The sequence below is a fragment of the Eleutherodactylus coqui genome, chromosome 12, assembly GCF_035609145.1.
Source record: "Eleutherodactylus coqui strain aEleCoq1 chromosome 12, aEleCoq1.hap1, whole genome shotgun sequence".
Lineage (NCBI taxonomy): Eukaryota > Metazoa > Chordata > Amphibia > Anura > Eleutherodactylidae > Eleutherodactylus > Eleutherodactylus coqui.
This window is the reverse complement of record NC_089848.1, coordinates 118473332-118488455: the sequence shown is the minus strand read 5'-3', so window position 1 is coordinate 118488455 and position 15124 is coordinate 118473332. Positions and strand designations below refer to the sequence as shown.

At 47.9% G+C, this 15124-nt stretch overlaps 1 protein-coding gene across 2 annotated transcripts in view; it reads right to left on the bottom strand.

Annotated features, from left to right (window-relative positions):
* Positions 1-5787: 5787 nt before the first annotated feature.
* Positions 5788-15124, bottom strand: part of LOC136587035 (mitogen-activated protein kinase kinase kinase 3-like) — a 120206-nt gene continuing 110869 nt past the window's right edge. For both annotated transcript variants that reach the window (XM_066585446.1, XM_066585447.1), the window contains exons 15-17: positions 12965-13094; positions 11371-11548; positions 5788-9599 (exon numbers count right to left, since the gene is read on the bottom strand). In XM_066585446.1, coding sequence (XP_066441543.1) covers positions 9371-9599; positions 11371-11548; positions 12965-13094 — 537 coding nt within the window. In that variant the 3' untranslated portion in view covers positions 5788-9370. The remainder of the gene's footprint in view (positions 9600-11370; positions 11549-12964; positions 13095-15124) is intronic.

Genomic DNA, 15124 nt, shown 5'->3' with positions numbered 1-15124 from the left:
CAGCGTGTTTTATACGCAGCTGTTTACCATACGTGCACGTGCGCCCGGCCTTAATAGTTTTGGGTCAATTAATGCATCAGTATTCGATGTGACGCCTTTTACCTCCGCAGTGGCACCCATTCTTCTAGGGTACTGGTGCATCTTGTCTCCACCGGCTCTAGGGGTGGAGACATGGGGACCGGTCACAGCTCCTAATTAGATACCTAGACAGATAGCTTGATGGCGGCTTAGATGCGTTGGTCGACGGGGAGCCACAGAGTGGCACTTCAGTGGCGCCGAGAGAGAAGGCAGAGTGCCGAGGAAAGTCACAGGATCCAGGAGAGTAGATGATCTCAGATGGTCAGAGATGGGGGGAGACTGACAGGGCTGGATACATTGCATGGCAGGTGGGAATCCTGCAGGGAGAGGTACAGCACTGGAGGCACCAGGTGAGATGACACAGAGGCGGAAACAGTGACAGTAGCCGGGAGGGGAGATGATGTTAGACCTGCGGAGATGGGAGGGCTGAGCGTGAGACTGATAGCGCCACAGCTGGGAGGGGGAAGTGACAGGAGGCGCTAGCAGCACAGAGCCCTGTGGTGTTAGGGTTATGAGTGTGTGGGAGGAGCAGCTGGAACCAGGGGACATGACATACTGTGTGCAGGGAGCAGCCAATACACTCTTGGGGGCGTGCACTGGCCCCTCCCCTATAACACAACTCAGCCAACCCATGTCTCCACTCCTTCTTCCAGTGGAGACAAGATGCTCCAGTACCCACTTGCACACAGTTTTGGAAGACACTCGGCAGGGAGGTTGTTCCAGACATCTTGGAGAACTAAGCACAGATCCTCTGTGTATGTCGGCTGGCTCCAATCCTTCCGTCTCCTCATGTAATCCCAGACAGACTGAATCAAGGCTCGGGGCGGTCCACATCATCACTTCCAGGACTCCTTGTTCATCCTTAGGGCTTAAACATGAGCAAATATTCTCGCTGCTACGGAGTGAATTTGGGCACGAATGAGGCAAAAATCCTTTTTCTTTTTACCATTTAAATTTTGCGTAGTAAAACCCAATCCGGAAGGCGTTTCCCGCCGTATCTTCTCTCTCGCATATATAAAAACTGCTTATGAGAATGATACGGTAAGGCCCACTCCTTGTCGCATGTGGTAATATTGCGCGGGAAACACGCGAGGGACAAAGAGACCATTGAAATCAATTCCTTCGTTTCATCAGACTTCGCAGTTGTGATTTTCACGCTCCCACAAAACATGACGAAAACACGGTCATCAATTTAAGTCCTTATGACTTCTACAGACGAACGTATACGCAAATACGCTCGCCACAACGGAGCGGCCCTGCACATGAACTAGATGGCATGAACAGGTGGATACGCATATGTCAGTGCATGTACTTTTTGCACTCGTATTGCCAGTTGCGATACGGCGTTACTACCTCTCCGTGGAATAGAAAGGCTATATAAAGCCAAATTCAGGCCGGCTGGCTCTTGTCCCTGCACTGTCCACCTGTCGCACCCTTCCCCTTGCTTTTTTTTAACCTGCCATAGACTTCTATGGCAGCTTGCTGCGTAACATGCGGAAACATAAGGCAAGGCTCATCTTTTCTCCAACTTAGGAAATTGCGCTGAAGGAACGCTTGTGAGAACGAATTCATTGGCATCAGAGTCATGTACAGCGCTGCTCATCAGGCCATTCCAGAACCGTCACTCTTCTGCTATCTCACTGTGATGTGGCGCCCCCTATCATCTCTCTGTGGTCTGTTTCTTTGAGTCACTAACCCTCATGAGATCCATCATGTACGGCCTCAGACACACAACCCGGATGTCCTCATGTATCTGATGGGAGTGAAAACCGTGCCGAGTCGTAACCAAACCCTTCATGTCGGTGGCTTCATTCTGACTAGCGGGATTCTCGTGTGAGAAAAGTTCAGGTTTTTGTCTTTTTTAACTCACGTGCAATATAAAAAAAGTCATAAAAAGCTGCAATATACTTACTGATACAACCCTACCTACCCGGCAGGATACAGGACAGGCGATGACGCAGATCCCGCAGCCTTTCCACAATGACGATTGCAGAAGGGCCGCGGGTCCAACGGCTTCCATTGACTTCAATAGAAGCCGTCTGCATGAAATCCGGCTCAAAATAAAGCATGGTGCGATCCCCCCCACCCCCGAGCGGAAAATTACAATTGATTTCCACTTGTGGGCATGAAAAGCCGCTGTTACATTGTATGCTTATGGCAGGAAGTTGCTGTGGACTCCGCAATACAAGTCCGGCCGTGTGCCTTAGACCGACACTTTTGGCCTATCTGGGCCCCCATTTCCCATCTTCTCTCACCCCCCTCCATTCACAATAAACATGCATAAACTCAACGACGAGCGAGATGCGATTTATTGGCCCATGTAAAAGGTCCTAAGTCTCTACATAGTGCCGCAGACCGACGACGTGTACTAATAGTCACTACATAGTGCCGCAGACCGACGACGTGTACTAATAGTCACTACATAGTGCCGCAGACCGACGACGTGTACTAATAGTCACTACATAGTGCCGCAGACCGACGACGTGTACTAATAGTCACTACATAGTGCCGCAGACCGACGACGTGCACTAATAGTCACTACAGAGTGCCGCAGACCGACGACGTGCACTAATAGTCACTACAGAGTGCCGCAGACCGACGACGTGTACTAATAGTCACTACATAGTGCCGCAGACCGACGACGTGTACTAATAGTCACTACATAGTGCCGCAGACCGACGACGTGCACTAATAGTCACTACAGAGTGCCGCAGACCGACGACGTGTACTAATAGTCACTACATAGTGCCGCAGACCGACGACGTGTACTAATAGTCACTACATAGTGCCGCAGACCGACGACGTGCACTAATAGTCACTACAGAGTGCCGTAGACCGACGACGTGTACTAATAGTCACTACAGAGTGCCGTAGACCGACGACGTGTACTAATAGTCACTACATAGTGCCGTAGACCGACGACGTGAACTAAGTCACTACATAGTGCCGTAGACCGACGACGTGTACTAATAGTCACTACATAGTGCCGTAGACCGACGACGTGCACTAATAGTCACTACATAGTGCCGTAGACCGACGACGTGCACTAATAGTCACTACATAGTGCCGTAGACCGATGACGTGCACTAATAGTCACTACATAGTGCCGTAGACCGACGACGTGCACTAATAGTCACTACATAGTGCCGTAGACAGACGACGTGCACTAATAGTCACTACATAGTGCCGTAGACAGACGACGTGCACTAATAGTCACTACATAGTGCCGTAGACAGACGACGTGCACTAATAGTCACTACATAGTGCCGTAGACAGACGACGTGCACTAATAGTCACTACATAGTGCCGTAGACAGACGACGTGCACTAATAGTCACTACATAGTGCCGTAGACCGACGACGTGCACTAATAGTCACTACATAGTGCCGTAGACCGACGACGTGTACTAATAGTCACTACATAGTGCCGTAGACCGACGACGTGCACTAATAGTCACTACAGAGTGCCGTAGACCGACGACGTGCACTAATAGTTACTACATAGTGCCGTAGACCGACGACGTGTACTAATAGTCACTACAGAGTGCCGTAGACCGACGACGTGTACTAATAGTCACTACATAGTGCCGTAGACCGACGACGTGCACTAATAGTCACTACATAGTGCCGTAGACCGACGACGTGCACTAATAGTCACTACATAGTGCCGTAGACCGACGACGTGCACTAATAGTCACTACATAGTGCCGTAGACCGACGACGTGCACTAATAGTTACTACATAGTGCCGTAGACCGACGACGTGAACTAAGTCACTACATAGTGCCGTAGACCGACGACGTGCACTAATAGTCACTACATAGTGCCGTAGACCGACGACGTGCACTAATAGTCACTACATAGTGCCGTAGACCGACGACGTGCACTAATAGTCACTACATAGTGCCGTAGACCGACGACGTGCACTAATAGTCACTACATAGTGCCGTAGACAGACGACGTGCACTAATAGTCACTACATAGTGCCGTAGACCGACGACGTGCACTAATAGTCACTACATAGTGCCGTAGACCGACGACGTGCACTAATAGTCACTACATAGTGCCGTAGACCGACGACGTGCACTAATAGTCACTACATAGTGCCGTAGACCGACGACGTGCACTAATAGTCACTACATAGTGCCGTAGACAGACGACGTGCACTAATAGTCACTACATAGTGCCGTAGACCGACGACGTGCACTAATAGTCACTACATAGTGCCGTAGACCGACGACGTGCACTAATAGTCACTACATAGTGCCGTAGACCGACGACGTGCACTAATAGTCACTACATAGTGCCGTAGACCGACGACGTGCACTAATAGTCACTACATAGTGCCGTAGACCGACGACGTGCACTAATAGTCACTACATAGTGCCGTAGACAGACGACGTGTACTAATAGTCACTACATAGTGCCGTAGACAGACGACGTGCACTAATAGTCACTACAGAGTGCCGTAGACCGACGACGTGTACTAATAGTCACTACATAGTGCCGTAGACCGACGACGTGCACTAATAGTCACTACAGAGTGCCGTAGACCGACGAGGTGCACTAATAGTCACTACATAGTGCCGTAGACCGACGACGTGTACTAATAGTCACTACAGAGTGCCGTAGACCGACGACGTGTACTAATAGTCACTACATAGTGCCGTAGACCGACGACGTGTACTAATAGTCACTACATAGTGCCGTAGACCGACGACGTGTACTAATAGTCACTACATAGAGCCGTAGACCGACGACGTGTACTAATAGTCACTACATAGAGCCGTAGACCGACGACGTGTACTAATAGTCACTACATAGTGCCGTAGACCGACGACGTGCACTAATAGTCACTACATAGTGCCGTAGACCGACGACGTGCACTAATAGTCACTACAGAGTGCCGTAGACCGACGACGTGCACTAATAGTCACTACATAGTGCCGTAGACCGACGACGTGCACTAATAGTCACTACATAGTGCCGTAGACCGACGACGTGCACTAATAGTCACTACATAGTGCCGTAGACCGACGACGTGCACTAATAGTCACTACATAGTGCCGTAGACCGACGACGTGCACCAATAGTCACTACATAGTGCCGTAGACAGACGACGTGCACTAATAGTCACTACATAGTGCCGCAGACAGACGACGTGTACTAATAGTCACTACATAGTGCCGTAGACCGACGACGTGCACTAATAGTCACTACATAGTGCCGTAGACCGACGACGTGCACTAATAGTCACTACATAGTGCCGTAGACCGACGACGTATACTAATAGTCACTACATACTGCCGTAGACAGACGACGTGCACTAATAGTCACTAAATACTGCCGTAGACCGACGACGTGTACTAATAGTCACTACATAGTGCCGTAGACAGACGACGTGCACTAATAGTCACTACATACTGCCGTAGACAGACGACGTGCACTAATAGTCACTACATAGTGCCGTAGACCGACGACGTGTACTAATAGTCACTACATAGTGCCGTAGACAGACGACGTGCACTAATAGTCACTACATACTGCCGTAGACAGACGACGTGCACTAATAGTCACTACATAGTGCCGTAGACCGACGACCTGTACCAATATGCAGCGTCCACCAGTAGTCAGAGAAGCCTGCGGCCATCTTTGTGTCTCCGGGCCTGGAGGGTAACTTTAAACCTGTGAGAGTCAAATCCACTTCACAATTCTATTAAATAAAAAGTTTATTTTTCTTCAGCCCCCCCCTCCCCCGCTCGGCGTATCTAACAGTCCGGTATCACAAAAGATAAAGAGGATTTAATATGCAATAAAACCGCCTCCTCCTGGCGCTATAAGTCACAAGTTGGTGAAAAAATAAAGTATCTTCAATACAAGTTCCCAAGGCTTTAGATGCAGTGAAGCAGCGGTGAGCAGCGCTGGGCCCGGGCTCTACAAGACATGATGGTGGACGAAGACTCTGATGATCGAGACCTACAGCCTGGAGGATGGAAGCACATTGATGCTTTGTTACTGTGTGTGAGCAGCCTGTCAATCAGCGCCCGGAGCGAGCGGCGAGCGCCACCGTATGGATATATATGAGGCTCTTTACCATAAAGTGATTTTGGTCCATAAAGTACCTCATGCCTGAGGAAGGGGGGTGGGGTTCCCCGAAATGTTGCTGCTCGCCTCTCCTGTCTCGTCACTTCCTCTGCTTGCTGTGCATGAATTGAAGCACTTTATGGTGATTAAAGCCTCGTGTATGTACGCCTAGAAATCCATGAGATTAAATGTAACAAGTACGGGATTATGGTGTCTGGGATTTATTATATGTGATTGCGGGGTCTATTGTGCACACTGGGAGTTGGGTTGTCTTTGGACTGCTGGAGATAGCCCAATGCCTGTACTCCAGTATTTCTGTCAGCCCCATTGACAGGAATGGAGCAGCACCGCACGTGTGTAAGTGTCGCTCCATGCAGTCTGATCTCATTGCGCCCGGGTGCAGCTGGCCCACGATGACGAGGGGAGGGGAACACGGGACTCCCGTTCTATGGATTGGTGGGGGGTCTCATTGGTGATAAGACTTTTAGTACCCGTCCTGTGGATAGATTATAAAAGTACATTCCTTTGAGGGAAAACAAGACGTCTGGCCAAAAAACGTTAACAGCTGATTGTTCCCCTCCGACCAGGAACAGCAGGGGGGATTGTCGATGCCGATATCCACTAGAATATCAGCAGAAGCCAACGAGAAGGGCGAGATCTGCCAGCAAAGCCCAATGTCTGTCGATAACTTCAAAGCTTTAGTAGAACCGGCAGGCCAATAGAACCTGGAGTCGGCTTGTGGACTTCCACGGGGCAGTTTGACAAGATGTCTAGTGATGACAGATATAGGAACGCGAGCTCCACCGATCCCCGGCCAATAGAACCAAGACACCGAACGTCAGAGCTGAACTGAATGAAATCCAAAAACCCAGAGAGGCATGTCAGCGTACCAATCCGGAGAACTGGCCTAAAAGAGCTGCAAGTTAATGTTACGCAACACTTTTTAAGGAAGTGGGCGTGGCTTAGTGGGAGGGGGCGTGGCCACCATTGGCCTGACTTACTAGAATTTACACCAGAAGTCAGTGTAAATTACATCAGAACTCCACTCCAGCTCAGAGCTCTTTAGACTTTGGCTTTCGATGCACGGCTGACCTTAGGGTTACTCACACGGGAGATCAGACATAATCCGGACCCACTAAAGTTTGTGTAATCAGATTAGCGGATGTTTCACAGATGAGCGGTCCATGTAAAACAATTGCAGCATGTCCTGTTTTGTGGTCATTCTCAGGCCAGAATCGCCCAAACAAGTCAACGGGTGCATTAAAAAACCAGAATGCTAGCAGGGCTCCGTTTGCCCTTCAGGCACCGCTGACTTCAATGACCCACTTGTATAACTTCTGTTTTTTATTTAGAGTGCTTGAAAAATGGATGAAACGGTTCAGTTTGTGATTTTTAACATGAAGTGTCATCAAACGCGGATATAAGGCTCACATCCACCCAGTGACATAGCTCAGCCTGTGAATAAGAAGCACCAATTGTGGTAAGTGAATTGCCTATTATTACATGAGGCGCATATTAAGCCACATCATAACTGACAGTTTTGAGCGATCATTCTGCATTAGCTACTAATAGGCCAAACAGCTTATTATTAGCTAACTAGCTTCATTTGCATGTATTTAGAGAACAGCGGGTGGTCTGTTCTCTAAATACATCACTATTGTTCTCCAGCAGGACAGCAGCTGAAAGAATGTCATCAGCGCTGCCCACGGAGAACTCAGCGTGTGGTCCGTCTTATCAGAGACGACGCATTTCATGTTGACCTGAAGTCAGCGATGGACGAAAAGTGCACGATGGGCGCACATGTACAAGTCATCTTTTGAGCGATAATCGTTGTGTGTAAAAAGGCCTTCAGTCAATTCCTCCCTTAATGCCTAGAAGGTCAACCAGATCATTCTCCTGTAGCAAAGCTTAACCACGTAACTACTACGGGGGAACCCTTTAACCTTGCTCTCCTTGCAGGAACACTTAGTCCTGTGTCTACCGCCAAGACACTGGATGTAAGGGGCAACAGACCTCGCTGCCTCTCAGCTCCAGTCGGTCCTGATGTTAGGATCTCCCATCTGTGGCAGCTTCTGAGGTGCTGATTAAAAGAAGATATCGCTGATGCGATAGTGAGGAAATCCTGACAACATGACCTGCTGGAGAGCTGGAGTCAATAAACGCTATGCTAGGGAACTACTTACCGAGATGCCTACATTGGGGGCAAAACACAGCAGTTTGGATTTTTCCTTCTATTCCCTTAAAGGAGTATTACGGTTATTAAATCATTTTTGGAGTGAGGGTCCGACCGCTGGAACATAGGGGTCCCACTTCCTACCCGGTCTGACCTGAGCACGATCATATTCAGTGGAGCACTGACAGTGCGTGCGCCGTGGCGCTCCATTTATTTCAGTGGGGCTAACGGAAATAATCGGGCATAGGCCTTGATTATTTCTGACAGCCCCACTTAAATGGAGTATCACCATACATGCGTGGCCAGCGCTCCACTGAAGACGACCTTACTGAGGTCGGATAGAAGCTGCGGTCCTCCAATGAATGAAAGGGGGCAAACGAGTGTCCTGCATTCTCCAGCCGTCGGACCCCCATCAATATATCAGTTTTCATTCATTCACTCGAAAAATCATTTAGTAATCGGAATACCCCTTTAAGGCAAGTGCTGCCAGAGGGGGCAGGAGATTACTCAACGCTGCAGCCTTCACAGAGTAAGAAACCTTACTGTGAAACTACGGCCAATGCTAGACCAATAATTGCAATTCCACAGTAAGATTGCAGCCCTGATCATAAACTAAGTCTCTATGAGAATTAAAGCTCCACTATGGGCAAACTCATTACTGTTCCTAAGGGATCTGCAGAAGCTACAATGTAACGCCGCCACTCTGGCCCATCGTTGAAGCACAGCTGCTGCTCATCGCTGCTTTACGGGCACCGATAGTGTTTGATCATTACAACATTCAGAACGGACAATGGTTTGGCAGTGAGGGTTCTTGGGTCTGGGGAGTCCTCTGGATCCGGGGTATTGGTCAATAGACCTGTTGCAGCATGCCGACGTTACGCCCTCCAGTAGCGCTGGCGATGCTCCACATGTATATTCCCACAGCTGATCGGCGCGGCCTCTTGGGGAATGCAGCAGAGACTCGGATGTCTTGGAGGCTCCTCAGGGCGTTTAAGAATCCTTCATTTGGTTTACATTTTCCACAGTTATAAGAAACATTAAATACTATGACTGACAAAAGGATGCCGTAAAAGTTCCTCCGCGGTCGGCCGCCTTTTTTCCTCCACAAATATCTGTTTCATGAAGTCCCTACAAGAGTCTGAGACATTGTCCGGAAGCTTTGGTTTTGTTGGCTGAGTAGCAATTTTGAAAATGGCGGCCATTGCTTCGTACTCTGCCCATGGTGGTTTCTCTGTGAGCATTTCCACAGCGGTGCAGGCTACGCTCCTTCAATGGGGAGAGAAGACAAAGAAAGGAAAACCATTAGTCTCAATTATCCAAACTTCAAAATGACTCCAAAAAAGTAGGGAGAAACTAGTTTCTGGGGTCCAGAAGAGTCGAAAGTAAAAGAAGCAACTTTGTAATTAATCCTGCTGGCACAGTCTGCTTCATCGGCCCCCTACTTCTTCGTCAGCTATTGACTATAAGTCGGGGGGCAGATGGAGGGGAGTATCACTGCAGGATCAGACTACACAGCTTCTGTGTAGTCTGTTACCAAGGAGACACAAGGCACATCAGACTACACAGCTTCTGTGTAGTCTGTTACCAAGGAGACACAAGGCACATCAGACTACACAGCTTCTGTGTAGTCTGTTACCAAGGAGACACAAGGCACATCAGACTACACAGCTTCTGCGTAGTCTGTTACCAAGGAGACACCAGGCTCTGCATAGGAGCTGCAGAATGAAACGATAAAGACATTTTTAATGCTCAACTATTTACAAAGTTGCTTTATTTTCATTTGTTACATTGACACAAGGGAAATTAATAAGTCGCAAAGATGGACGTAGCCTTCAATCCTTTCATCCCTGCCTTTTTATTTTTTTGTTGATTAAACTGTATGGGGACTTTTTTTTTTTTTTGCAGGACGAGCTATATATTTTTAAAATGTTCATGCAACAGGCCCTAAATGGTACATTTTGATTGGCGATTGCCAAGAGACGATTGCCACTTAAGCAGAAAAACACCGCAGCAACGTGGTTTAACCTGTGATTGGGGTTCAAATATCGGATCAATTAGACCCGCTAATTTTGGTGGATCAAGCTCGTTCAAGTGGGGAAATCCAAAATGGTGGACTTGGCTGATAGCCAAATATGCTTTTCCAGGGTGATGAAATTACACCCATGATTGATGCTGGTAGCAGCCATGTATTTACAATCGCTAATAGGAAAGATGAAACAATATCTCTGCAGCGCCACCTATTGGAAGGCAGCATTGCTACAAGTCAATGTCAAACTTTTTAGACAAGCCTTATAACAATGACTGGGAATTGTAAGCCAAGCCAGAATTCATACACAGACGGCTGTTTCGGGGTTTTTGCCCCACATCAGTGTGCAGTAGGTTTCTGGCTTCGCTGGGCAGAGGCCTATAGACTTGGGTCAGGAAGGGTATGGTTTCTCCTTAAGGTCAGCACCTAGAAGGTGTATAAGGAGATGAATGCTGGGAAGATCACCTGGCTATAGTCACCAGTCACCATGCGCGATACATTTCTTCTAGGTTGACCCTGGGATTATAAGTGAACTCTGTTTTGCTAATCTTAGATGAAAAACTGTTGGTGCCATATCCTCAATTTAGGTCATTATTAGTTGATCAGCCGGGGTCACTGCTTGGGAACCCCGGCTGTATAGCGGCCCTGACAGCATGCGCCCCCTCAGCTGATCGGCTGTTTTCCCAAGTATTGGACCCCCGCCGATCAACTTTTGATTACCTGCCCTGAAGATACATCATCAATAGTAGTTCCTTCTGGAAAACCCCTTATGAGCTCCTCATATGATCACTGAACAAGGTCTACAAATAATGAAACCCCTCCGGCATCCATGTTTTAGTTAGCATGTACGTGTATTTGTTTTCCTTCTGCCTTAGTCCCTTATGGTCCCTGTCTTCATACATGTATGTCAAGTGTATTTCTTTTCTGCCTGGACATCATGTTCTTATTTAGGAGTCCAATTCTCACATCGCTTCCATCAATCTCTCATCGGGGATTATCTGCAGTACCTACCACACATCCGCTTTCCTCCCATATCCTTCTCCGCTGATCACCTCTGGACTCATCCAGTATGGGGTCCCTGTCACAGATTTAATTCCGGTCCCAGACATACAGATGGTTTGGATGCGTTTGCTGGCCCCAAAGTCACCAAGTTTTACATTCCCAGCTGAGTCTCTTAAAATGTTGGCACCTGCAGAGAATGGATAAAACATCTGGATTATGGCTGCTCTGAAGATAATCCCGTCTCTTCCATTGTTACACATCAGTACGAGCTTGGAAATCCAGGAAACGGCTGGGCAAGATGCCACAGATCAACAGGACTCCGCGAGCCAGAATGTTATCTCAGGAACTCAGGCTTCCTGCGGTATCGGTCCCACTGCCTGCTACGGGGAGGCCTACTCAGCAGTGCATGCCATTGAAAACGCGCTATTCTGGATCTTTTTGCACCCCGCTAAAGTGGACCATTCTTAGGCAGAAGGAGGCATGGCTTCCCGCAGCCCAACCGATTCACTAAGAGTCGTGCCAGCTCCTAGAAAGTGCAGAATTCACAGCCTGGCGCACATACATTTGGCGAATATCACCCCCCTATCTTCACCAGCGTATATATATGCCGGTCTCAGTAAATTTCTCCCTATATTCCTACACTAACCCCAACCAGTCTTTAGCTCTACTGGTTGGAACATGTTAATCAGCACTACGTATCGAAATGTAGCCTAACTTTTAAATAACCAAGACTTGTATGTAAGGAAGTTGCATGAATACATATTCCTTAAGGCTGCTTCCACGCGGGACAGAATATTCCACAACAGCGAATACGCCGTCCCGATATCAGGTACCAAAGTCCGGGTGGATTTTGATGCCAGCAGAATTCTGGTCAATTTCAATTGAGCATCAAAATTTGTGTTAGTAATGCAGAATAGTCCGTCCCGGGTGAAAGCAGCCTAATGGGACCTTGGAGGGTTCTGACCCTACTAAACCAGTGACATTAGTCAGTAGGATAGCATTATAAGCATCTATGCATTAGGTCTCACTAGCCCATCCATCCATTTAGGAAATGAACTTTTAAACATCCACCGTATGCAAATTAGGAAAGAATAGTCAGGTGGGTGAATCCGAACTATTCCGGTCTTGAGAGTAATTCAGCCCTGCTGCTTCTGAGCGATGTAGAACACGTCACTTATGTCATCCACAGGCCCGTGTAGATGGCGATGCACCAGAAGTTAGAGTGGGATCAGCGCATGCATAAAAGAGCAAATGCTACTCTAAAGTCAGGCCAGAGTGGGAGGAGATGGCCGTCATTTTACAATCATAGAATGGTAGAGTTGGAAGGGACCTCCGGGGTCATCAGGTCCTCTGGGGTCATCGGGTCCTCCAGGGTCATCGGGTCCTACCCCCTGCTCAGTGCAGGATCACTAAATCATCCATAATTTTCACAGAACCCATGGAGAGTGATGGAAGAGCTGCTATAAGGCCGATTTCAGACGAACCTATTTTCAAGGTCTGTGTTTTATGGACCACAATAAGGAGCTTATATATCTATGTACCTAGATAGACTGAGATCTGATTTCTGAGAGTAAGTCTAATCCACAATATGCTGGAACCTCACCTTTAATATCTCTATGTACAATCATATTGCTGTGCAGGTAGGAGACTCCTTGAAGAATCTGCCGTGTGTATCGCCGGGTAACATTCTCAGTTAGTGCGCCGTAGGCTTTCAGTTGGTCCTTGATAGAACCCTATAGAAGAATAAATGTATATGTTATAGAACATCTGAAATTATCAGTACATATATAGCAAAAGGACATTTCTGATGGTAAAGCCTTCCTTCTAAGATGTTCTCCCAGAAAAGATTCCAATGGACATAATACACAGCAGCGCTCTAAACACCGCTGTCTATGACGTCCCCAGGGACAGATTCCTATGGACATAATACACAGCAGCGCTCTAAACAACACCGCTGTCTATGACGTCCCCAGGGACAGATGCCTATGGACGTAATACACAGCAGCGCTCTAAACAACACCGCTGTCTATGACGTCCCGAGGGACAGATGCCTATGGACATAATGCTGAGGCTCTATATACCACTGCTGTCTAAGGCGTCCCAAGAGACCGGATTTCTCACGCGATCTTCAGCCTCTTGTTTAGTCTTTGACTCTGACTAATAAACACAAATCTTACAGTTTTGTAGAGCGGTTCAGTAATGGTTTAATGGACAGCCCGTACCTTTGATGTGCAGCACGTGACGACCGCACACAAATTTCCATTCCACATGCAATAAATCTAATGAGTGAAGAAACATTTCCCAGCATCCAGTAACGGCCAAGATTATAGTGAGGGGACGGAGCATCAGCGGAGCCGGCGGGATTGTCTCTTAGTTTATAATACAATGTGATATTCTACAGGTGCCCAATTGTCACATTATATTAATATATGTAGGCACAGTAAGTAACCAGCAGTATAAACAGCAACTGATGGACACTACTCGGAGGTATTCTCACAAGCTCTTGCCATTGTCCAGGGGTTGTGTCGGACTTTACATCTAAAGTTATGAGAACTGAGCCCTTGGAAGTAAAAGAGGGTGTTCCAGAATTAACATTACTCACCTATCTACAGGATAGGGGATAAACGTCTGATCACTCACTGCTGGGATATGCACGGATCAGGAGAACGAGGGTCCGCTTTTCCCCGTGCTTGCTCACTGCACCCTCCGCATTGAGAATGAGACTGAATGGAGCGGTGGTTATGCATGCGCAGTAGGGCGGCCCATAGAGATATGGCCAAAAATAAAGTGGCAGCTACACAGCAAGACACCCTCCTATTTGTTCCATCTGCTAATAGTAATGTTAGGGGAAAGTTTTAGCTTTAAAGTCTAACTGCAAGATGGCGCTCAAAACTGATGTACATGATAAGAAATGGCGCTTACACGCAAGATGTCCAGTTGCACGAGCTACGGCATTAATATTAACAATTTACTTTTGCAAAACAACCGCTAGACTGTTAAAGTATCGCTCATGGTATTCGTCCGGACAATCTACACATTTGTGCTGTTCCTACAAAAATACCGCAAAATATATGAAAATAGTAGAGATGAGCGAATGTGCTCGGCCACGCCCCTTTTTCGCCCAAATACCGCGATTTTCGAGTACTTCACTACTCGGGTGAAAAGTACTCAGGTGCTCCGGGGGGCGGGGAGAGGCGTGGCGGCGTGGGGGGTAGCAGCGGGGAACAGGGGGGAGCCCTCTCTCTCTCCCTCTCCCCCCCACTCCCCGCTGCAACCCCCCGCGCCGCCACGGCGACCCCCGAATTTTTTCGCCCGAGTACGGAAGTACTCGAAAATCGCGGTATTCGGGCGAAAAAGAGGCTTGACCGAGCACGTTCGCTCATCTCTAGAAAATAGTCAAAATTCCAACACAAATACTGGTCAGTCGGCGCTTAAGGCCCGGACAGCAGACTTCCTGGAACAGCCTTGCGCTTTGCTTCCACAACTTGAAGCAACAGTTGATTTTCTTCCTCGTCATTAGTAAAAAGTCTGAAAATCCCTGGTCTTTGAGCCCAACCTTGTCGTAGACATGAGAACCCGAGGCGCTGCCCCAAATAACGGGTAAAAGGAAAAAAATTAGAGGTTGTCTTGTTTTGTAGGTAAAAGTAGAGTTTTTTGTGCCACCCACAATTCATGTTCAATGGGACGACAGGAGAGGTGAGTGCTTGTACTACTGCTAGGCCCACTGAAATGAATGGAGCGGCACTACTATAGGCAGGTACAG